The following is a 23,518-nucleotide window of genomic DNA, read 5'->3' as shown; positions in this document are numbered from 1 at the left end:
ACTTTGGGAAGGGGTTTGAACCATATCAGTTCTTAATGTAATTGTCCTGTTTTAATGGATGGAAATTACAAACATCTCTTGAGGGGAAGTACACAGGGAACCATAAGAGGTGCTGGGGTGGTTTCCTTAGGAACCAACAAGTGGAGTCAGACAAGAAATAGAGGGCAAGGCTGGGTTGGCCCCTGTGCTCACCACTGAGAAGATTGTACAGCCCTGCTGTGGGCAGCAGCCCCGTAGGCATGGTAAGGTGGGGGCAAAAAGGCCATACCACACTTCCATTCCATTGGTGTTTAACAGGTAAAATACACCTGCTATGGGCAGTAACCCCATCAGCATGTTAGACGGCCATAGCAGCGCTCTGTGATCCCCTTTTGTCCATTGTGAAGAAGTGGGCTAAAAGAAAATCTTAGATTTTTCTATTCCCACTGTCCCCAACCACCTGAACAGATGCTAGTATGATAAAACTCAATTTTGAAAACTACGAGTGAATTATCAGAATAAAACAAAAAAGTGATCGTTTGAGCCAAATGAATTAGGAACAGGAAAGGAGAGGATGGCTATAGATCAGTAATGCAATGGTTGGCCCCCACAACTAAAGAATGAACAGTGTGTGTATGTTCAAGATAAGTTTTGTGGATGTTTAATGATGTTATTGCAATATATCCTCCCACAGTCCTCTTTCCCCCCTCCCTTCTACTATTGTCAGACGTGGCTTAGGCAGTCGGGGCATTTGGGCAGGGCCGGCTTGTTCCTAATCCACTAATCCAGAGGGTTTTGGGGCCGTTTTCCCGTTTGGGGGGAAATCAAAGCCATGCACTGATGCTCCATCTTAGGGAGTAGGAGAAGTGAGGCTCAAGGGCTTCCCGCTGAGCCGGAGCCAGCGAACACGCAGGGCTGGGAAAGGCGTGCCGGGAGCTGCGGAGAACTTTGTTTGTGTTTCCAGGCCAATCCCGCCTCGGGCCCGGGCCCGTTCCAGGCTGTTCCTCATCTCCGGCTTTCCCCTCACACAGCCCGGGGGCCCTGAGAGCGCGGGCCGAGGCTGCTGCCGGGTGCGCAGCCCGCCCCTCGCTGCCATTGGCTGATTCTGCCGTCACTCCTCGTTCCCGCGAGCTGATTGGGCAGAGCGGGGACAAGCCCGGCCCCGGTGCTGCCGCCCGGAGCGGGATGCAGCCGAACCCTCCTGGGAGCACCTCGGACATGGGATGCAGAGCGGGAAATGAATCCTGGGGCGTAGAGTCAGGCGTGGCTGGCAAGTCCCCATTCCAGTTCTTTTGTCCCCATGCTGCTCCTGGTGTCCGCATCGTACTCCTGTTGTCCCTATTTCCATTCCTGCTGTTCCCATCTCTGTCCCTGCTGTCCCCATGCCATCCTGGTGCCCCCATCCCTGCTCACAGTTTCCCCATTCCCGTGCCCAGCGTCCCCACCCCCATTCCTGGCTCCCAGAGAAGAACTGCCAGCCACTGGAAGAGTGAACCCGGATTTAATGCCCCAAGCAGGATTTATTTCCCAAAGCAGGATAATTGCACATCAGAACTAAAGCATCGGGAATATTTGTGGTTCTTGGCTTTAAAACACTGGAAAATGCGAAATTGATCTGTTAGCAGGAGCTGTGGGTGGGTGGGAGAAGTGGGGTGAGTTCTGCTGGCAGCTCTCAGCTTTCCCAGGAAGAGGGATGGGCCAGATCAAACTCCATGGATCGCTCAGGCAGTGATTGCTGCTGGGATGAGAGAGAGTCACGGTGTCATCCTGTCCCTGTCCCCATCCCACATGATGGACCTGGGTGGAGCCCATGGAGAGCGGGAGCTGCTCCAGATCCCACCTGATCCTGCCCACTCCTGCTCCATCCATCCCACCCATTTCTGCTCTGGTATTCCAACCTGATCCTGCCCCAATCCTGCTGCAATCCTGCTCCATGCAGCCCAACAAATCCTGCTCTGGAATTCCACCCTGATCCTGCCTCATCCATCCAACACCAATCCTGCCCCGTCCACTCATCCATCATGCATCCATCCATCCATAATCCATCAATCATGCATCCAGCATCCATCATCCAACCATCATCCATCATCAATCCATCCATCCATCCATCCATCCATCCCAACTGATCCTGCTCCAGAATCCAGCCCCGATCCCATGCCACAATTCCATCTGGTCCTGCTCTAATCTGGAATCCCTCCCTGATCCTAATCTGTCCATTCTGCCCCAATCCCCCTCTGGAATCCCACCCTGATCCCGCTCTGTACCTCTATTCAAGCCTTTTTCCCCACATCATTTCCTTCAAAAAGAGAAGATCCATGAGTTTCCAGCACGGATCACACACCAGGATTAACCCCAGGATCCATCCTGGGATCCACACGGTGGAGATCCAGAGCTGGATCTGCCACTGGTACTCACCAGCTGCCATGCTATATTTATTCCTGTCCCCCCTCCCTGTGGAAAAACAGTGGAATCAGCGTTGGTGGCACAGGGTTCCCAGAACGCTGCTGGGTGGATCCGTGCCCCTTCCCAACCCCCATCCCGTGTGTTACCGGATTGGCGCCTCCAGACGACGAATCCAATGAGGGCAGTGAGGATGATGATGGCAGCGATGGACACGGCGACCACCACAGTGAAATTCCCGCCAGATGTCGGCTCTGGGAAACATGGGATGGTGAGGAGGGGGAGTGGAATCTCAATTTGGGAAACCCAAATCCCCAATTCCCACATTCCACATTCCCAGCTTCACCCCAAGCGAAGATCCCGGGCTCCGACATTCCGGGATGCTCCACCCGGCACCGGTACTGCTCCCGCTCCTCCGGCCGCGCCTCGATCCTGGCCCAGGTGTGGAAGGTGCCGTCGCTGTTGGGAACGACCCCGCCCCACTCCGTCTCCTGATCCCGGATTTCATCCCCCTTCATCCATATGAATTTTGTGGCCGGAAGACACTTCCTACATTCCAGGAGGAATTCTAAGGGAAGCCCTGTGAGTGCCCCGAGTGTGGGAAGAGCTTCGTGCTCTGCTCCAGCTCCATCCCCCATAGGAGGATCGGTGTTGGATGATCCCCAGGGACCCCCGGGGGGCCGAGCCCCGCTGACCCCATTCCGGGCGATCCCCGCTGGCTGCGGGAAGGACTCGCAGAGTTTTCTCTCCCCTCTCCTTGTCCCGCTGGGATTTGCTCGGTGCTGAATTCCCTGGCCGTGCCCGGGCCGGCTCTGTGGGGGCCGTGCCAGAGTTTGCTGAGGGATCTCTCTTTGCTGAGGGATCTCTCCCGGTCCTTATCCCCAGCCAGGAACCCTCGGTTCCATTTTCTGTCCCCTGTGCGGCTGCCGGGGGCAGGGACAGAGCGGCTTTGGGGGGTTCCTGGCATCGGGCGAGCCCTCGCCATGGGCACCGCTGAGATCTCGTGTACCTGGGGACACATTTCTGGGCACACCTGAGCTCCCACCTGCCCAGCGCCCCAAACTCCTTGGAAAAAAAGAAATTTGGGAATGCCTACGTCCCCAGATTTTGAGTCCCTGGGTTTGGGTTTTCGTAGAGCAGCAAAATCCTCAAAAAAAAAAAAAACCAAAACGGATTTGGAAACTCACATTTCCCCAAATCTTCTGTACAGGGGATTTTGGACACTCCCAGACCCTGGAATCAATGATAAACAGGATTGTGGGAACTCTCACTAACTAAAAATCCTGAATAAACGGGATTTGGGCACCCCTAGAGTCCCAAAATCCTAGGGGAAAGGAATTTAGGAATGTCCAGACACACAAAGTTTTGGTATAATGGGCTATGGACATTTCCAGCCCCCTAAAATTTCTTAAAGAGTGAGGTTTAGGAAATCCCAGACCACCAAAATTATGGGAAATGAGGAATTTGGCCACAGCCACCCCTAAAATCTCAGAAAAGGAGAAACCTCAGCCCCACCACTAAAAAATTGGGCAATGACCTTTCACCAAAAATCCCTCAAAACCTCCCAAAATAACCCAATAAACAGAGCCAGATCCAACTCGGAAGCTTTATTGGGAACACTGGGAGCAGCTGGGCGGGGGCAGAGTGACAGCAGGGCTTGGGGGACACACGACCCCCCCAAAATCAGCGCGGGGACAGAGCGGGGGATCCTGTCTGGGCCTGAGGCCAGGGGGAGGGGCTGCAGCCACTGCTGGGTCAGGAGCTCTGTGGGGAGAGAAAAGGGGGTGACACCGAGCTGGGGGCCCCGGGGGGAGCGCACACGCTCCGGGACAGGGGGAACACGACACCCGGCACCCTCCTGAACCTTCTTGCTCAGGTAGAATCCGAGCCCCAGCGCCAGGAAGACCGAGCCCAACACGAAGGCCCCGATCCCCGTCAGCACCTTGCTGCGGGCGGCGTCCGGCGCAATCTCTGGGGGTCAGCAGGGCTCAGCGCCCCCCAAAACCTCACAGGGACACCCCGAGCACCCCCCAGCACCGTCCCGATCGTCCCCAGCCCACCAGGACCCCCTGAAACCTCCTAGTCCCTACCCAGCCTCCCCACAACCCACCAAAGCCCGTCCTGTCCCTCTCAGGATCCCACAGAACCTCCCAGTTGCCCCCTCGCCTCTGCCCCAGGACCCCCAAACCTTGTCCCAGGACCCCCAAACCTTGTCCCAATCCCTTCTCAGCCCCACCAGGATTCACCCAGACCCCTCCCAGTCTCATCCCAAGCCCCGTTTTCCCATCCCCAATCTCCTTCCAGCTCCTCCAGGCTCACTCAGATCCTTCCCTGTTACACCCAGCACCTCCAAACTCCCTCCCAGTGCCCACCAGCACCCCCGCAACCCCGTCCCACCTTCCCCAGCATCCTTCCCGGCCCTTCCCAGCCCTTCCACACGCCCAAGCCCCTCTCCTAGTTTCAACCAGGCTCTCTCCAATTCCCTCCTAATTACTCCCAGCACATCCCAGTGCCTCTGGCAGCCCCCCCAGTGCCTCCCCCGTACCCCAGTGCCGGCTGAGGGGGCGCTCCAGGCTGACGTGCTCCACCTGGCACGTGTAGGTGACCCCGCGCCAGGGGTGGGTTTCCAGCAGCACCAGCTGGTAGGTCCAGTCGCCGTTGGCCGCCACGTCGGTGGCCACCACGTGCTCCGAGAGCTCCTGCTGGCCCTGGAACCACCTCACCTGGATCTCGGCAGGACAGAAATCCATCACGGAGCAGAGCAGGCGGCCGGGGCCGGGCTGGGAGCTCGAGGGCATCAGCGAGATGGATACGCTGGGGGGCACTGGGAGAGAGTGGGGACACACTGGGATCAACGGGGGGATCTGGGAGAGAGAGGGGAGGGGTGGTGTGGCACTGAGAGGGGCAGGGAATGGAGTGGGAGTCACTGGGAATGAACTGGGAGGGACAGAGAATGGACAAGGAGAGACTTGCTGGGAGCGATCGGAGGGGATTGAGGGACACTCGGAGAGAGGGTGGTGGTCCGGGAGTGAACTGAAAAGAAATTGTGATCAGACTGGGAATGGACTTTGAATGAGCTGAGAAGGAATGGGAAGGACTGGGGCTGCACTGGGATGAACTGGGAATGAAGCGCACGGCACTGGGAGGCCGAGTGCAGAGCGGGGCACCCAGCTCTGCGGATCTGCCTGGCAACAGATGAGTCATCACAGAGACGTGCTCTGATTGGCTGAAAAGTGTCATCTCCAACCACGCGTGACACGGATGCGCTTGGGGAAACCGAGATGGACTGGGATGGACTGTCAGAAACTTTCGGGTCACTGAGAGGGACAGGATGCCCAGGGGAAGAGCCCAGGGACGGCTGCGGGCTCTGGGGTGATTCTCAGGGAGGTTTTGAGGGGCTCCAGGGTCATTGCCAGGGCAGGGCCCGAGGGGACACGCTCTGCTCCACGCTCACCTATGCGCTCCACGAGGAAGCGGGATGAGATCTTGTAGTTGCGCCTGCAGTACGTGTCCACCTCAGTCCGTCTTCTCTCCATCCATTCCGCGTCGCTGTTCCTGGTCCGGGCACGTATCTCCCCGTGGGGGGTTAACCCCACATACACCCCGACGTCGCTGTCGAACCGCACGAGTTCCTCCCGGTTGTAGAAGCATCTCACCACCAACCTCACTTTCTCCGTGCCGTTAATGAAGTAACACTCGCCCTTAAGCATATGCTGGAAAACTCCTGTGTGTGCAGGACACAGGTCAGAGGATGACCCCGCACACCCCCCAAAAACTCCCCCTAATTTTGGTGGCCACCCCTGATCCCCATCCCTCACCCCCTGTGCCCCACGGCCGCCATGGGACGCTCCTGCGTGCGCTCCCACTTCCTATTTTCCACCCTTCCCCCATTTCCCATTTTACATACTGCCTCCTCTAGCCACAAGCCGCTTCCCAGATGAGTTTTGGATCACATTCCCTCCCATTTCCCCTTTCCCACCCGTTTCCCACCATCCTCCCGCTATGTTTTGGGATCCCACCCTCCCCTTTTCCCCAATTTCCCACCCTCTCCCACCCGTTCTTCACCTTCCCCCAACCCTCAGCCCCTCCCTCTCTTCCTTTGGGGGGGTCCCCTCCTCCTCCTCCCCTTTCCATTTCGGGCTCCCCCCGCCCCCTTTTCTCCCTTCTCCCCCCGTCCCACCGCCTTCGCCCCCGCTCACCCGGGAGCTCCGCGCCCGCCCCAGGGGTGGCTCCCAGTGCCACCAGTGCGGCCGCAGCTGCCGCCACTCGCCCCATGGCCGGCGCCGGGCAGGAGCCGCAGCCCCAAAGCCGCCGCTGGGGCTGCGCTGGGAGCCCCAGGCCGGGGCGGGGCCGCTCATGAGCGCCGCGCTCTCATTGGCTGAGAGCATTTTGGGGACCCGTTTTGCGCGGGCTCTGCCCGGGAGGTGATGACGCAATATCGCTCCGCGCTCTCATTGGCTGCAGCGCGCTCCGCCTGCTCTGCCATTGGCTGAGGCGTTTCCGGACGCTGCGGCCCCGGGTGGGGATTTTTGGGGAGGGGGAACCTTGGGGCGCTGGGCAGGTGGGAGCGGGGATGGAGAGACACGGACTGCGCTCATCCCGGCACAGAAAATGCAGTTTATTTCACAGCTTTTCGGTATTTACAGGTTACCCAATTTTCTACTCGCAGCTCTGTAATTCTCCGGGGATTCTGTGTCCCTAAAAACCCCGAACCACCAGGATTCATCCCAGAAAACTCTCCCGGCGTTCTTCCTCTCTGATCTCCCCACTTTGGGGTTATGGGTGTCCCCCTTCCCTGGGCTCCTGGGACTTCTCCTCCTCTCCAGTGTCCCGCTTAGCGACGATCCTACGGGATTTGGGATCCCAGGAGTCCCCCTTATGCAGGCACCCCCCCTCTCCAGACTGCCAGGGGTCCCCCAGCTCCGTGATTCCCCCTCTCCCCTCACCCTATCCCGGGGCTCTCCCCGTTCCCCTCCCCCGCTCTGACGGGGGAACCCCAAGCCCGATGTCCCCTCTTACACAGAGACCTCAAAACATCCCCCAAAGGGCATTTGCGGCTCAGCTTTGGGCTCCAGCAGGATCCAAAAATACCCCTCCCCTAATTGAAACCTTCCCAGGGACCCCCAAGTATATTTGGGGCTCCATTCCGGAAGCTGCGAGCTCCAAACACCCCCGAAGGAAAAATCCACGCTCAGGGACCCCCGGAGAGATTTGGGCAGAGCTCCCCCTCCTCGCTGAGCTATGGGGTGTGGGGAGGGGGCGATGCTGTGGAGTCGGGGCCGCGGGTTTGAGGGAGGATGTGGGCAGGGGGAATCGCGTGGCTCTGGAGCTGCTGCTGCTCTTCCTCCTCCTCTTCCTCTCGGTTCCTCCTTTCTTCCGCTGCTCTTCCGTTCTAATCTCGCCACCTCCTCCTCCTCTTCCTCCTCCATCCCTTCTCCCGCTCTCACCCTTGCATCCCCCCCCCCGTTTTCCCAACGCCGTCGCATTCCCCGCCCCGCCCCCTAAATCCCTCCCCAGTGCCCCCCAATAAACGGAATGGGATCCAACTGGGAAGCTTTATTGGGAACACTGGGAGCAGCCAGGCGGGGGTAGAGTGACTGCAGGGCTGGGGGAACAAACGACCTGCCCCATAATCGGCGCGGGGACGGAGCGGGGGGTCCCGGCCGGGCCCGAGGCCGGGGGAGGGGCTGCAGCCACTGCTGGGTCAGGAGCTCTGTGGGCAGAGGAAAGGGGGGTGACACCGGGCTGGGGGCCTCAGGAGGAACACAAACGCTCTCGGACCCCTCCTTCTTGCACAGGTAGAAGCCGAGCCCCAGCGCCAGGAAGATGAAACCTGACACGTAGCCCCTGATCCCCATCAACTCCTTGCTGCAGGATCTGGCATTCGGGGATCCGCAGGGGTCAGGACGCCCCAAAACCTCTCACAGACATTCCAAGCCCCTCTAAGCACCCTCCCAATCTCCTCCAGCCCACCCAGAACCCCCTAAAACCTCCTCCCAATCTCTTCCCAGCCTCTTCAGGACCCACCAAAGCCATTCCTGTCCCTCTCAGGGTCCCATAACCCCCTCCTATTTGCCCCCCACAGCCCCAGGACCCCCAAACCTTCTCCTAGTCCCTTCCCAGCCCCACCAGGACTCACTAAGACCCTCCCAATCTCTTACCAGGACAACCAACCTCATTCCAACCCTGCTTTCCAATCCCTGATCTTTTTTCATCCACTCCAGGCTCACTCAAACTCCATTCCAGTTCTACCCAGCACCCCCAATCTCTCTCCCAATTCCCACCACAACCCCATCCCACCCTCCCCAGCATCCTTCAATCCCCTTTTCAGCCATTCTAGACCTCTGACTTGTACTCCCAGTTTAAACCAGGCTATCTCAAACTCCCTCCCAGTTACTCCCAGCACACCAAAATCCCTCTCCCAGCCCCCCGAGTGCCTCCCTCACTCCCTCCACACTGCAGGGTCCAGGCTGTGCCCCAGTGCCGGCTCAGGGGGTGCTCCAGGCTGGCACCTGGCAGCTGGAGATGACCCCAGCACCTGGGGAGGGTTTCCAGCAGCACCAGGAGCTGGTCGAAATCCAGTTTCTATTGGATACGAGGTCGGTGGCCACCATAGGCACTGAGAGTTCCTGCTGGCCCTGGAATCACCTCAGCTGGATCTGGGCAGGGTAGAAATCCATCATAGAGCAGAGCTGGCAGCCAGGGCTGGGCTGGGAGCTCGAGGGCTACAGTAAGATGGACACACTGGGTGACTGGGAGAGATGGGAGTGGGCTGGTGTGCCTCTGAGAGGGACTGGGAATGAAACTGGAGAGAGTGAGAGAACACTGGGAGAGAGTGGATTGGAATGGGGCAATGGGAGAGACGGTGGAGTTGGGATTGGAGTGGAAAGCACTTGCCGTGGACTGGGAGGGACTGGATGGAGCACTGGGAGTGAGGGGTGAGATTTGGAGGGGCACTGGGAGGGCACTGGGAGAGAGGGTGGAGGTCTGAGAGTTGACTCTGAATGGAATGGCTGTGGACTGAGAGGAAGTGGGAGGGACTCTGGTGCCACTGGGAAGGATTGTGAGGACACTGGGAGAGACTAGGATGGACTGGGAGAGCCACCAGAGCCATTTGGGGTGAGGGGGCAGGAGGCCACAGGGATGGGTATCTTAGTTTGAGAGACGATTTAAAAGAGAGCACTGTGGAGTGAGTGTTATTTCCTCTGCAGGGTTCCAATTGTCTCTTCCCACCGATAGGAGATTAATATTAATAGCTGAAAGTGAAAAAACTCCAACAATTTATTAACAAACAATAACCCACAAGGCAAGAAAAAAACAGGAAATAACTTTTAGATATTAAATTGTTAGACCTTACCCCCCACACACCTGGGACAAAAGACCCAAAATGCCAGAGAAAAGAGAAATCCCCGCTCAGAAGACACGGTACAGGTGGCACCGGCTTCTCCCCAAGAGGAAAAACCATCCAGGGGCGATCCCGAAGGAGATGAAAGCCCCGGGCTCGCCCGGCCCTGAACTCCTCCCCAGCTGGGCTCTGCGGGCACGGTCCCGGCAGCCGAAGCAGCGGGGCTGAAGCCTCGGGCTGTTTTCTCTCCCGGCTCAGCCCGGCTCACAGCGGCTTTGGGCTGCAGCAGCACCGCTCTGCTCCTGCTTGCACGGAGCCCCCGGGCTCCAACAGAGCAGCTGCTCCGTTCAGCTCCAGGCACAGCAAGGCTCGGCACTGCAGCCTCTGCGAGCCAAGAAAAGGGAGAAAAATACTTCGTCTGTCTGCGACAAAAGCGCTCTTCAACCAATGTTGTCCTGTTCCATCAGGAGAAGAAGAAAACCTCGGCCTAAGGCTGTGGGAAAACCCTTCGTAGTCAAAAAAAGCAAAAGGCTCACTCCCAAGATCCCCCTGTTCAGTTATGTAGATTGTTACTAGAGAGTTCTCAGGTCTCTTTGTAACTATTGGTTACTTTTCACTGCAGAAATTATAATATTGTTTATCGCTCTTTCCCATTGGATCTCTCCCTCAGACCCTGCCTTAATCCCTCCCTGCACCCAAGAGTATAAGTATCCCTGATGTACCCTGGACCCTGCTTTTTTACAGCTCAGGTCCTAGGACAGTGGACACCTTCCTGTTTTTGTTTTCACCTCATTAAAGTTCCTTGTCTGAACAATCAGATCAAAGCGTTCTCTCTCCATAAAAGTCCCCACAACCGTTTCCCGGAGAAGCCACTGGTCACACTGTCCAGGCTTGGACCAGGGGATTTGAAGCCGAGTGAAAACGCCACGGTGCACAGAGAGAGCCGCGGAAAACCCGAGCAGCGAGGCTTCAAAACCCACACACAGAGAACAAGGAGACTCTCCCTGCCCCGGCCCCACACACATCCTGTCCTGGGCTCCCGGGGTTAAGATACAAAACCATTCCTTGGGCACAAAGCAGAGCATCATGGAATGTACCGTCACAGTAACTCGCTCCAAGAGAATCGTGTATACAATAATCACATGTATCTATCCATCTATAAAGGCAGGTACTGAACTCTGGATCCAGCAAATAGGACAGGAGTGGAGAGGCTGAACGGACACCAGGGGAGATGTGGAACGTACGGACAGAACAAACCCTCCAAGGGCATTAAACCGATTCCCAGCTTTTCCATGTTTCAAGGACTTTGACTGCTGGATTTGAATGAACTGACATCTCACCGTGAAAACCAGACACTGCTGCTGGAGTCAAAATCTACACTTATCACATCTCAGTTTTAAAAATACATGGAATAAAAAACTCCATTACCCAAAACCATCCCCAGCCTATCCCTCCTCACACATTACAAAATAAAATGGAACTCCTTCTAAAGGGCAAAGCATAAAGTAAAATGAACACTGAAAATGTTCCCTTAATAAAAAGTCATGTTGAGAAAATACAAAATAATGAAGTGTGTCTAGAAAAACCAGCTGTAATTTCTCGGGTATTTGGCTCAGTGTCAGCTCAGAGCCGGGCTCTGTTTCCCAGGTGCCCAAGTCCCCGGGCCAGCTCTGAGCAGCCTCTCCCGGCTTTCCAGCCCGGCTTTTCCCGGCTCTGCCCCGGGCAGGCACTCGGTGTTTCCGTGGTGCCCCTGCCCCGCTCAGCTCCCCGTGCCCTGCAAAGGCGCCCAGGCTGCTCTCCGTGCCCCTGGGTGTCACTGAGCGAGGCAGTGACGAGCCCCGGGGCCCAGGCAGAGCCCTGAGGGACACCCCTCGTCCCCGGCCTCCCGCAGGACACGGAGCCACTGCCCACAAGGCCCTGGCACGTCTGTTCGGCCAATTCCTCCTGCCCCGGCCAGCCCGGGCTGCAGCCCCAGGGCTCTGCAGGGCGGGGCTGGGGCTGTCGCCTGGGTCCGTGGCCAAAGCCTCCCGGGGCTCTGGGCACGGCAGGGGCTACAAGGCCACGAGTCCGGGGCTGCTCCGTGCCGCTTCCAGGCTGTCCCTCTGCTGCTGGGTGCCGGGTGTGGCCCTTTGTGACACGGGGGTGGTGTCAGGGCCCTCGGTGATGCGGGACATTGTGGTGCTGTCATGAATGACAGTGTTTGAGATAGCTTAAAAATCAGTGGCAAGGGCATGAACGAAAGTCAGATTTAATATTACGTGACAAAGCACAACAAATTTATTGACGAGATTCACTCTACTGCCTACAGGAGAGCTAAGGCACAGCAAGGGAAAAGAAGCAACTACAAAACCAAACAAAATCCGGGCAACCAAACAGAAATGAACTGAGAACTCTCTAGCGGAGTTTGGTGGGTGTGTGCTGTGTTCAGGTGCATGGGACAAAGGACAGTGCGGGCAGGGATTAGAAGGAACACGGCCTAAAAACTTAACAACACTGAGCAGCACTTTAACTTCTACCATAATTTGAAATTTAAGTTATACCTTAGGCCTAGAAATTCAACAGAGGAATAACACTTAACAGCATTTAATCTATCTTATAAAATCCAAGTTCTACTTAGCAACTTAAGAGAAAAACAACACTTAGCTTATGAATTACATTTAACAGCTTAGGAAAAGATCAACAGCAGCATTTAGGTACATTCATAACTATAACTGAACCTTGCTTACAAGCCTAACTTAGATATCCAATGTACTTCTACATCTAGGAAAGCAGTATTTCTCCCAGATTTGCTATAGGATATGTAGAGAGGCACGCACACAGACAGGAACACTCAGTGCAAGCAAGGTACCTGTGAAAAATTCCCCTCAGAGCTCAGTGAAATCCCCACTTCAGATGTTTTTGCATCTCCTGCTGGGTGAAGGATCGGGCCTTGAGGAGTGAGGGGATCAGACCAGGACACATCATGTTTCCATGATCCTCCAGGCACAGCAAAGCCGAGGGTTTGCTGGCTCTGAGAGGCCCCCTCAGAGGGACACTGCTGGTCACAGCCCACGGTGGCCAAGGAGAGCTCAAAGGTCTCCTTTGGGATTTCTTTTGATGAGGTCACAAGAGAGTGGGCTCCAGTCATAATGATGTTTCATCCCAGCCACAGTTTAGGTTGGCACTTGCTCTAGAAGTGGGGGAATGCATCACCACACCGGGATCTCAGGGGTGCCCATGGCCTGGGTGATATTGGCCCGATGCCAGACACTTACCAAAGCCACTCTGACCCTGTCCCTCCAGCTTCAACAGGGGAGAGTGTGGAGAGTTAGGGAAAAGAGGAAAAAGCGTGCGGAAGAAATCGGGATGTACGGTTAGATAGGGAACCCCCTCTCCCTCAGAGATCCGCTGCTCCGGACCTGAGCTCACAGCCGGACGTGAGCTAGAGGAAATGACCCCTACTATCTAGGCTATAAAGACCCTTGCAACCCCTCAATAAATGCTATTTTCTGTCCACCACATTGGTGTCCTGGAGCTGATGGACCGAGTGACCCTGGGTTAGGGCCGCCGTGCTGGACTTGGACCAGGCCTCCAGGCAACAGGAGAGAAAATTGAATCAAGAGATCCTGGATCATGTTAAGATGGGGAGAGATCCTCACCAAACAGCAAAACAGGAGCAACAGACCCTGCCTGGGCACAGCAAGTGAGTTTATTACCAACCAAATCACAGCAGGACAAGGAGAACAGTAAGAAATCAATCCAAACCCCATCCCCACACCCAACGGGGATCACCAGGACCACGGATCACCAGGGCTCTGCCCAACAGGGGTCACTGGGAATCATCCAACACCGATCCTCCCATGGGGGATGGAGCTGGAGCAGAGCACGAAGCTCTTCCCACACTCGGGGCACTCACAGGGCTTCCCTTAGTGGTGGCTCCGTTGGTGTCGGGTCAAGGTTGAGTTGTGTGAGAAGCTCTTCCCACACTCAGGACACTCGAAGGGCCTCTCCCCAGTGTGGATGTGCTGGTGGCTCCTCAGTTGAGAGCTCAGCCCAAAGCTCTGCCCACATTCCAAGCAGGCTGTTCCCAAGTGTGGATCACCTGGTGCTGCATCAGGTGGGAGATGTTCCTGAAGCTCTGCCCACATTTCCCACACTCATAGGGCTTCTCCCCAGTGTGGATCCTCTGGTGCTGGATCAGATGGCAGCTCCAGCTGAAACCCTTCCCACATTCCAAGCACTTGTGGGGCTTCTCCCCTCCATGAGGCTTCTCCACCAGCTCTGAGCTCTGCCTGGATCTCCAGCTGCCTTCCTGGCTCAGGGAGGGTCTTTCCTCCTCATTGCAGCTCCCTGGGCTGGGTTTGCAGCCCCTCCTTGGGAGGAATCTCCAGGGCTTTTCCTCCTTCTCCATCCACCCACACCTTGGGAATGAAAATCCTGGTTTGAGGGAAAAAAACAAGAGGAGAGGGCCTTGGTCTGGGGGTTCTTATTTGCCCAAGTTCAACTGAGGAAGACACTGGGCATCTTGTGTCTGTAGGAACCCCCAAAACACCAAGATTCAGCCCAAAAATCCTCCAAATATCAAGACACAGATGAAAAAGCCCCGCAAACGGAGAGATTTAGCCATAATCCCCTCCAAAATATAAAGATTCAGCCCCTGCAAAAAACCAAAGCAACAATGCTTAGGCCAATAAAACTCAGAAACACCAAGATTGACCTATGTAAAAATCAGAGATCCCCCTCCCCTGTAACCTGCTGCATGTGTGGGAAGCAATGCATATGGGACTGGGGGAGAGGCTATAGACACAGGGAGGGGTGGAACCTTGTGCTGATTCCCATTTCTGCTCCTCCTTCTCCTGTGTCCCTGCCCTTCCCACATTTGTCTTCCTCCTACTATTGCTCTTCCTCCTGCACAATCCCACCTTCTCCTCCCACATGCATCGTTTGACCATTTTGTTCTTCAACCCTGCTTCTCCTTCCCTTCTCCTGCTACCCCCAAACCCAGCACCCACTGCCGGCTCCCTCTTCCCCCCAAACCCACAGCATCCCAGCGCAGGGGCAGGGATGGAGCTGGGACAGCTCGGGCTGGGGCAGCGCTGGGCTCTCGGCCGCTCCCGCCGCACTCGGTCCCCACTGCAGCCGCTCCCAACACGACAGCGCGGGGGGGCCCGGCCTTGGCGCTGCCCCCCTCCCACCTCCCCAAATTCCCCTCGGGGGACGCTGGGCCCGGGGGGGCGCAGGTGGGGTCCAGGTGGGGAACGCTGGGAGCTGCGGCTCTGCCTGGACCCCCATGGAAGGAAGACGAGGAAAGTGTCTTTACAAACAGATGCTGGGAATCCCCTTGGACATAGGGCCAGGGACGGGTACATAAGGAAGTGACCGCAGAAGCCATCGGGTTCAGAAAATGTTGTTAATTGACCACACAGACTGCTGCTCAGCCAACGTCCTGATAAATTCATAAACTCTCGGAAGGAGAACAAAGACGTAACAGAGCCATGAATATGGTTAGCTATACAAAAGTGGGGTGCATATTAAGGGGGGGATGCAGTGGGTGCATTGAGAAGTCTGTACCTCTCAAGTACTTCAGCCAAGTAGAAGAAGCCTCTGTGAAATGGCTGAATGCTCAGGCTAAAAAGCATCTTTCAGTACCTGGGGAAAAAAAGCACAAATAGAAGGGAAAAGGTTAAATATTTGCCACATGTATTGACTGAAGGTTTGTGCTGTATTGACCCAGAGAAGGACCTGGGAATCTCACAAATAACGTTACCCAGCAATAAAATGGAGCTGAGACAATTCTGAGAACTAATAAGGAATTGCAGGACCTGGATTGAGGATTCTCTGTTTGAGCCAGAACACTGTATGAGTTTTTAAACCCAGACAGCCTCAATGTTGTGGTATGGATTCAAGAAACAGCATAACTTCAGAAAATTAAAACCAAAATGTTTGGTGCCCCAGTCATGGCTCTTCCAGACTCAGAAAAGAAATTGGAATTGTGTGAGTGTTATGGTACTGTCCTGGTTGAAGGGCAGGTGTCTGCCGATAAAGGCAGAAATTTTCCTTTGAAACAGAGACCTTAATTCCACTCCCCCCAAGTATTATAATTGTTTGAATCAAGGACTCTGAGGCAGAGATAAGGGGGTAGGAATAACAGCCCTTTTACTAATATCTCTAACCGTACAAGCAGAAACAACAGCAGTTGTTAAAATTACCAACAAAACGGAACAGATTACTCGGTTCCAGTCCTTTCTTTAGCTGTGGGCACACTCTCTCTCAGCAGGAGCAGAGGTGGGAGGAGGTGGCAGCGGCCACACCAGTCTCGGGTGGGAGCGGCTGGAGCGGGCAGCTCCTCGCTCACCGTTTGGGTTCTGGTGCTCAGCTGTGTCCGCAGAGGCAGGAGGCTGCAGGGGGCAGATGCAGGGCAGGTGATCGCAGAGGGTCTGGCTCTCCTGCGTTCCGCCGCGTGGCTCCAGACCGGGAGATCCTCCTCCAAGCTCCCGGAAGCACGAGTGCCCGTCTCCAAGCCGATCCCACCTACCCCTTTTGTCTAGAGTCCTTAGAAGGGCCTGGGTGTAACCCTGCCAGTTCCATTGGCATGATAATGGGAAAAATTCTTTAAATTGACACAGTAATAGAAAAACACTCAACCCCCAACATGTACATATTATATTATTGCTTTTGGTAAATATTAAAATTAATGCTACACGCATAATGTTGGAAAACTTGCTGTATTAAAATTTCTTTTAGTTTTGCTATTAACCAAACTTATAAATAGTACAGCTATAAATATATTTTTCTTGGGCTATAACATGGTGAGGTAAAAAGCTTTTGTTCATGTAATTAATTAAGTCCGAGAATGGTAGAAAAGATAATCAGGAAATTTTTTACATTCTTGGATTATGGGACACCAGACCTCCAGGGAAGGAAAAAAATGTTGGTTTACAGGTTGGAGGGAATGTGTTTGAGCAATGCATGAAAGACCAATGAATATGCAAGAGGTTGATGCATTAAGGAAGTGCTTTCTGAGTTAGGTAGGCTCTTGTTTGGAGGCCAAGTACCCTGTGGGTATAACTTTTTGCTTTATTGTTTGTCTCTTACTGCCTTTTATTAAACCTTTAAATACTTACAAGGAGAGTCCATCTCGCTTTTAAAAAGTGGATGTTAACCAGGGCCATTCCAAAGGGATTCTTGTGATAAAATATTTAACCCAGTGGCCAGAGTGGCCTCACTGTCTGCAGAATTATGCAGCCACAGCTTTAATGGGACCTGAGGCACAAAAACTGATGGCAGGAGGATCTCCTGGTGTTCAAGTTCTGGCACCAAGTTAAAGCTTTGATAACCAAAAAAGCCTCTACATGGATGAGCAGTGCTCAGTGATTACAGAATGAAACTTGTTCAGTGGCACAGGAGGATTTAGAATTGAGGACAGGGGAAGGGTTTAACCCAGCCTCCTGTTTGAACAGCCTGCACAGGGGCTGGGAACAAACCCATGGCTGCACTCAAGTGACAGAGCTCCAGAGCCAGGCTGGGAGAGATTGAGAAGACATTCCCTGGCCTGAGGGACAAAATGTGTTCATGGATGGGTCTGCAAGGGCAGGAGAAGGGAAAAGAGTTCCAAGACACGCTGTGATTAAGGAAAGGGAATTAGAGCAAGACTTACACTCTGCCTAAGGAGTGCAGAGAAGCACCACTGGTGGCCAAGTGCCGTGGCCCATCCCAAGTGTCCCTGAGCACAGAAACAGCCCCAGCACAGCTCAGCACGGGGGGACCCCTCACCCTGGGCTCAGGGGCTCTCAAGCCCCGCAGATTTGCACTTCCCGGCTGCAGCACCAGCATGGGAGGCCCCACTGAGCCTGCACTGAAGGCAACGCAGCAGCAGCCAGGGCTCCACAGCGGGGGAAGCCCTTGGGGCTGCCCACACATCCTCTGCTCAAATCCTCTGCCTGGGCACCCTCCTTTGGCATCTCCAGCCACTGGGGCCAATCCCTGCTGCCACTGCTGTAGCTTCGCTGCTTTCTGTGCCTGCACTGCCACAGCTGCTGGGGAACACACCGGCACAATTCCACTCTGGCTCTCCATTACACTCACACACTGGCCTGCCTGGGATTCGATTGCTGGAAAATACACAAAATCTAAAAAAAAAAAAAAAAAAAAAAAAAAACCAAATCTTAATTCTGGACTCGAGCTTGGTTTGCCTTTGCATTGGGGAAAGGAATTTCGAAGGGTTTTTTTAAGGAATGTTATAGCATTCAACAGAGATCAGTTTAACATCCCAACAAACTGGGAGTAGCCCAAAAGACACCCACAAATGTAACGACCATTAACAAAACATCAACGGCCATTAGCAAACATCAAGGAACACCCACCCCAGACACAGCCCCGGACAGTGCTGGAGACACCTGGTCTGGAAAAGGCTGAGAAGGAAATCCAGGAGTGGGACCAAATTAACATCAGAAGGACAGAATCAGAGGCAAAGAAATCCGGGTCCTATAGTAAACTAGATACTAAGAACTACACAACTTGGAAGGAATGAACATCAATCCAATGTATTTCAATGGACTCAGACTGTATGAAATTTCGGAAAAATCCAGTGCAATTCCCGTGTCATGGAATGATTTTCTCTGCACACCCGGGCTATGTGTGGAAGAAATTATTTCTGTTGCACATCTTCGCAAGAATCAAATAATGTCTTGACTCTCTAACACTAAAGATGTCAATTAAAAAGCAGATTGTGGGGGGGCCATATGTGAGTCATGCAATGGCTGCTGTGCAAGAGAAACATGGGTTCCAGTTAGCCAGGGGAGGAGCAAGAATCAAATAATGTCTTGACTCTCTAACACTAAAGATGTCAATTAAAAAGCAGATTGTGGGGGCCATATGTGAGTCATGCAATGGCTGCTGTGCAAGAGAAACATGGGTTCCAGTTAGCCAGGGGAGGAGCTTTAGAAATGCAAATTAACACTGCTGGGGCAAAAACATCCATTTATCATTGGAATTACAGAATTAGGTTACAAGGACAGGCAGTGAGGTCACTGAGAATGTCAGGAAAATTAATCCAAAAACACCAGAAGTTTATGTCCAAAAAGGAGACAGAAGAGTTCTGCTTTGCTTTATTTGAATAAAGGGAGAGGCCATGGGCCATTCCTCTGTGATCTCTCAGATTTTTGGAGGACGCAGCCTCCTTTTTACCCTATTTTCCCGGCCGTATTTCTCTATCTCCTTTTCCATTCACTGAGATACTTGAGAGGTACAGACATCCCGCAACGCCTCACACACATGATTCCCTTCTAATTATAACCCCCCCTTTTAATTCTTAATTCTTAAAGAAGTCACAGCTTTTCCCCATTGCTTTTTTTCTTCTTTCAATATCCTGTTTCACTTATCAGCAAACCTACACTATGTTTGTAAAGGCAATTGTCTTTTTCCATTCATCAATCAGTGGAATCCATCCCATTGTTTCTTTTATCCCTCAATGCTGGTCTTCTCTACCAGCAGATCCACAGCTCATTTGTAAAGACAAATCCAACATTCCTTTCAAGAATAATCCCAAAACCAAAGAGGATTCAGGAAAAGAGATTGAGTCAATAGTAATTAGAACATTGCAAACGCAATTCTTGAGAAAATGAGGAGGGAGTGAAAGCAGGAAGACTAATATCGTGGGAGGGGTGCACATTAAAGGGGACATGCAGTAGGTGGATCAGGAAATCTGAACCTTCCAGGTACCTCAGCCAGGGCAAAGGGAGAGGCAGATGCAGATGGGACAATGAGGACAAAAATGAGGCTATGTTTTAGAGACATATTCAAAGTTTTTAACACAGTTCCTCCCCCATCTCACCTTTTTCAACCGAGTGCAGTTGTCCCAGTCCTGATAATTTTTTACTTTGTTAAAATTTCTTTTACAGAAGTAAACCTTATAAAAGACATCGTATTGATTCTAACAATTGCTAAAGCCAACACTGTAATATATTTATCACAGTGGCCTTGAGCTTAGAGCCAGGCTTGGGCTAGGGAGTGCAACAGGGGCTGCCATAGGGCTTAGGTGCAAGAATAGTGTTGGCCTTAGGGCAGGAACTGGGGCTGAGTTTGGGAGTTCAAGCTAAAGCTGGCATTGGACTGTGGGCTGGTGCCCAAAGCTGCACTTAGGGCTTGAGACTGCCATGGAGGCTGGGCTTAGAGTTGCAATTGGGTTGGCTTTGGGTTTAGGGCTAAACGTGGCATTTGGTTTAGGGCTGAGCATTTGGCAAGGGGCTGGAATTGGGGCTGGGCTTTAGATTAGAGCTGGAATTGGGGTTAAGGCTAAATGTGCCATTTGCCTTAGGCCTGGCCTTGATGTTGGCTCTGGGGCTGCAGCAGTCTGGCACTGGGATGAGGTTTAATCCGGGAGGGTGAGTGTGTCTCACCATGGAGCTCAGGATCAGGGTGAGCTTTGGGACCGAGCGCACGCCCAGACGGACAGGGGAGATGTCGCTGCAGGATGTCCCTGGCATTGTCACAGCCCTGCTCAGGCACCACCAAAAGGCAGCAGGGGCTGGCTGGTCCACATCCAAGTGCTCCCAGCACCCAGAATATCCCTCTGTCCAGTCTGTTCAGCTGTCCTGGACATGCTCCCTCCAGGCTCTTTGTCACCTCCTTGACCCAGAGCATGGGATATTGAGTGGCTGCACACAAGTGGCTCCAGGACACTTCCTGCTGGGACACTTGCCTCTGGGAACAGCTTCTTGTACATGGCTGGGCTCCCCTTTATACTTCCAGGCATTTCCTGCCCATCTGCATCCTCAGGGATGAGGCTGTTTGTCTCACAGCCGTGGCTCTGAGGGAGCAGGGACGCCTGTGCAAAGGGCTACCTCCCTCTGCATTCTGGCACCTCTCACCGAGGCTCTGCCAGGGGTGAAGGCTCTTGCAGAAATATCCCAAGGCTGCAGATCTTCCTCATCCTGCTCCTCCACTGCTGGTACCACAGAGTTCCCTGCACATAGGAACACCACCTTTTCCTCTGGAGGATCCTGTTCCAGCACAGCACCGAGGGTCTTCTGCTGTGGAACCACCACAGCATCCTTAAAACTGTGGGCTGGGAAGTGACAGCTCCTGGCAATGGCTGCTGTGTGTCTGGCTGGAGGGAACCCTATTCTGCAACGGCCTTGGCCTCCACTTTTTCTTTCTGGATTTTCCTGGCCAATCTGCATGCTCAGGAAGGAGCAGGTTACGGTGACACCTGTAGGGAAAAAAACAGAGGATGTGGAATAAAAGGAGAAGGCACACCATTGAGTCGAGGCAGGAGAAATATAAAAAGGTTTCTAAAATGGAGTCAGTAGCAGATGTAAGGTGGTGTAGTGGTTTTGATTTGTCAATTTCCATACACTCATTTCCTGCTGTGAGATGGGATTAGGAGCAAAAGCAAGGCAGGCTTAAAACTTAGAGAGTGTAAAGGAAACTTTTATTAACAACCTAAAAGAATAATAAAATTCAGAAGAAAACCTTTTCTTAGGTCTCAATACAGGATGTGACCAAAAGTCCGCATTTTATCAGCATCTGTTGAATCCAGGTGGGGCAGTGTTCCTTATCTCTGTGGGAGATATTATCTGCTAATGAGCCATCTGTTGAAAACAGGTGCAGCAGTAATATTTATCTTTTCCACAACCCATCCTTCCTCCAGGGATATATCATCTGCTAATGGACCATTGAGTTCCACTGCATGACTGATAAAATTACATCATCCCATTGGGAAATGCTCCAGCCAGGGGAGGAGCCGAGCCTTTCCTACCTGGATAAAAACTGAGATGATGAACACCAAAGCAGCCTTTTTCCCCTGGATTCCAGAGGAAAACCAGACCATTCCACATCATCACTGGAGCTTCAGAGGAAAACTGCATCCTTCTACAGGATCACTGCTTCAGCTGAAGCACATCTGCCACTCCAGGAGGACTGCAGCCACCATTTAACGGGACTGCTACCAACACCCTGACTGTCGGAGTGTCAGGTTGTGTTCTGACTTGGTGAGTGTTTTGGGTTTCTTCTTTACTCTTTGTAATACTGTATTTCAATTTTAATTTCCTAGTAAAGAACTCTTATCCCCATATTCCCATAAGGGAGCTGAGAGCCCCTTAAATTCAAAATTATAATAATTTGGTAATTGAGGGTTTACGTTCTCCTTTCCAAAGAGGGACACCAACTTTCTTAGTAGACGCCTGCCTTTCAAACCCAGACAGGAGGATTTTGGGTCAGAATCTTGGTGTTTGGGAGGATCTTACAGATAAGAGATGCCCAATGACTTTCTAGATTAACTTGGGCAAGGAGCAAACCCCAGTCCATGGAGCTCACTTATTTTTTTTCCCTCAAACCAGGATTTGTCATTCCTAAGGCGTGGGCGGATGGTGGAGGAGGAAAAGCCCCGGGGATCCCTCATGAGGAGCTACAAAGCCAGCCCAGGGAGCTGCAATGAGGAGGAAAGACCCTCCCTGAGCCGGGAAGGCGGCCGGAGATGCAGGCAGAGCTCAGAGCTGGTGGAGAAGCCTCATGGAGGGGAGAAGCCCCACAAGTGCTTGGAATGTGGGAAGGGTTTCCGCTGGAGCTGCCATCTGATCCAGCACCAGAGGATCCACACTGGGGAGAAGCCCTATGAGTGTGGGAAATGTGGGCAGAGCTTCAGGAACATCTCCCACCTGCTGCAGCACCAGGTGGTCCACACAGGGGAACGGCCCTACACCTGCTTGGAATGTGGGAAAAGCTTTGGGGTCAGCTCCAATCTGAGAAAACACCAGCGGATCCACACCGGGGAGAGGCCCTACCACTGTCCTGTGTGTGATAAGAGGTTTCACACCAGCTCCGAATGCCTCAGACATGAGCGGATTCACAGAGAGGAGAGGCCCTTCCGCTGCCCCGACTGCGGGAAGGGATTCAAGCACAACTCCACCCTCAGTGCCCACCGGCGCATCCACACTGGGGAGAGGCCCTACGAGTGTCCTGAGTGTGGGAAGAGCTTCACACAGAGCGCTCACTTGACCCGACACCAACGGAGGCTCCACTAAGGGAGCCCTGTGAGCTCTGCCCCGAGTGTGGGAAGAGCTTCGTGCTCTGCTCCAGCTCCATCCCCCATGGGAGGATCGGTGTTGGATGATCCCCAGTGACCCCTGTTGGGCAGAGCCCTGGTGATCCGTGGCCGTGGTGATCCCCGTTGGGTGGGGAAAGGTGTTGGAGAGATTTCTCTCCCTTCTCCTTGTCCTGCTGTGTTTTGGTTGGTAATAAATTCCCTCCCTGTGTCCAGGCTGGGTCTGTTGTTCCCGTTCGGTGCTCGGGACGGGATCTCTCCTGTCCCTTCCCTCAACTCCCGGGCCTCTCCTCAGCCAATCAGACAATGCGATGGAGAAGTTTCAGCCAATCAGGGAGAGCAGCAGTGATGACTCCCCGGTTGCCGGGCAGACCCGCAGCACCCAGTGTTCCCCACCTGGACCCCGCCCTCCCCGCGCAACCACGATCCCCCCGCGGGGCCCCCCCAAGTCCCTCCCCAGTCCCGCCCCACAATAAACGGGACCGGGGCGCACTGGGAAGCTTTATTGGGAACACTGGGAGCAGCTGGGCGGGGGCAGAGTGACAGCAGGGCTCGGGATATACACAATCCCCTCCCCCAAATCAGCACGGGGACGGAGCGGGGGGTCCTGGCTTGACCTGAGGCCACGGGGAGGGGCTGCAGCCACTGCTGGGTCAGGAGCTCTGTGGGCAGAGAAAAGGGGGTGACACTGGGTTGGTGGCCCCAGGGGGAGCACACACGCTCCCGGCTTCTCCGTCACCTTCTTGCATAGATTCCGAGCCCCAGCGCCAGGA

General features: G+C 53.9%; 3 protein-coding genes across 4 annotated transcripts in view; 1 reads left to right on the top strand and 2 right to left on the bottom strand.

Annotated features, from left to right (window-relative positions):
- LOC130255591 (zinc finger protein 883-like) overlaps window positions 1-23,518 on the top strand; it is a 72,691-nt gene that overhangs the window by 28,694 nt on the left and 20,479 nt on the right. Inside the window, exon 4 of the mRNA XM_056496475.1 lies at window positions 22,211-22,679. Coding sequence (XP_056352450.1) covers window positions 22,211-22,679 — 469 coding nt within the window. The remainder of the gene's footprint in view (window positions 1-22,210; window positions 22,680-23,518) is intronic.
- Window positions 1,465-2,900, bottom strand: LOC130255444 (class I histocompatibility antigen, F10 alpha chain-like). Of its 2 annotated transcripts, none has more exons than XM_056496130.1 (5): window positions 2,726-2,900; window positions 2,529-2,633; window positions 2,395-2,430; window positions 2,244-2,275; window positions 1,465-1,717 (listed from the first exon to the last, which is right to left on the bottom strand). In XM_056496130.1, the coding sequence occupies exons 1-4, from the start codon at window positions 2,895-2,897 to the stop codon at window positions 2,250-2,252; spliced, it is 339 nt and encodes a 112-aa protein (XP_056352105.1). In that variant the 5' UTR covers window positions 2,898-2,900; the 3' UTR covers window positions 1,465-1,717; window positions 2,244-2,249. The 2 variants fall into 2 exon arrangements, with proteins under 2 accessions (XP_056352105.1, XP_056352106.1); XM_056496131.1 differs by having other exon boundaries at window positions 1,465-1,714.
- On the bottom strand, window positions 3,967-6,714 carry LOC130255442 (class II histocompatibility antigen, B-L beta chain-like). The gene is made up of 5 exons (XM_056496127.1): window positions 6,579-6,714; window positions 5,834-6,103; window positions 4,925-5,203; window positions 4,244-4,350; window positions 3,967-4,143 (listed from the first exon to the last, which is right to left on the bottom strand). The coding sequence occupies exons 1-5, from the start codon at window positions 6,652-6,654 to the stop codon at window positions 4,135-4,137; spliced, it is 741 nt and encodes a 246-aa protein (XP_056352102.1). The 5' UTR covers window positions 6,655-6,714; the 3' UTR covers window positions 3,967-4,134.

Source organism: Oenanthe melanoleuca, chromosome 7, assembly GCF_029582105.1.
Source record: "Oenanthe melanoleuca isolate GR-GAL-2019-014 chromosome 7, OMel1.0, whole genome shotgun sequence".
Taxonomy (NCBI): Eukaryota; Metazoa; Chordata; class Aves; order Passeriformes; family Muscicapidae; genus Oenanthe; species Oenanthe melanoleuca.
The sequence above is the reverse complement of the archived record's forward strand: the minus strand, read 5'-3'. Positions and strand labels throughout refer to the sequence as shown.

Excerpts from the sequence above, each read along its gene's own strand:
- LOC130255444 (XM_056496130.1), bottom strand. The coding sequence starts at position 2,897 with ATGAAGGGGGATGAAATCCGGGATCAGGAGACGGAGTGGGGCGGGGTC. Across the intron at positions 2,634-2,725 it reads GCCCGGGATCTTCGCTTGGG|AGCCGACATCTGGCGGGAAT; the intron begins GTGAAGCTGGGA and ends CATGTTTCCCAG. Across the intron at positions 2,431-2,528 it reads CGTCTGGAGGCGCCAATCCG|GGAGGGGGGACAGGAATAAA; the intron begins GTAACACACGGG and ends GTTTTTCCACAG.
- LOC130255442 (XM_056496127.1), bottom strand. The coding sequence starts at position 6,654 with ATGGGGCGAGTGGCGGCAGCTGCGGCCGCACTGGTGGCACTGGGAGCC. Across the intron at positions 6,104-6,578 it reads GGCGGGCGCGGAGCTCCCGG|GAGTTTTCCAGCATATGCTT; the intron begins GTGAGCGGGGGC and ends CTGCACACACAG. Across the intron at positions 4,351-4,924 it reads CCCCCTCAGCCGGCACTGGG|AGATTGCGCCGGACGCCGCC; the intron begins GTACGGGGGAGG and ends GCTGACCCCCAG.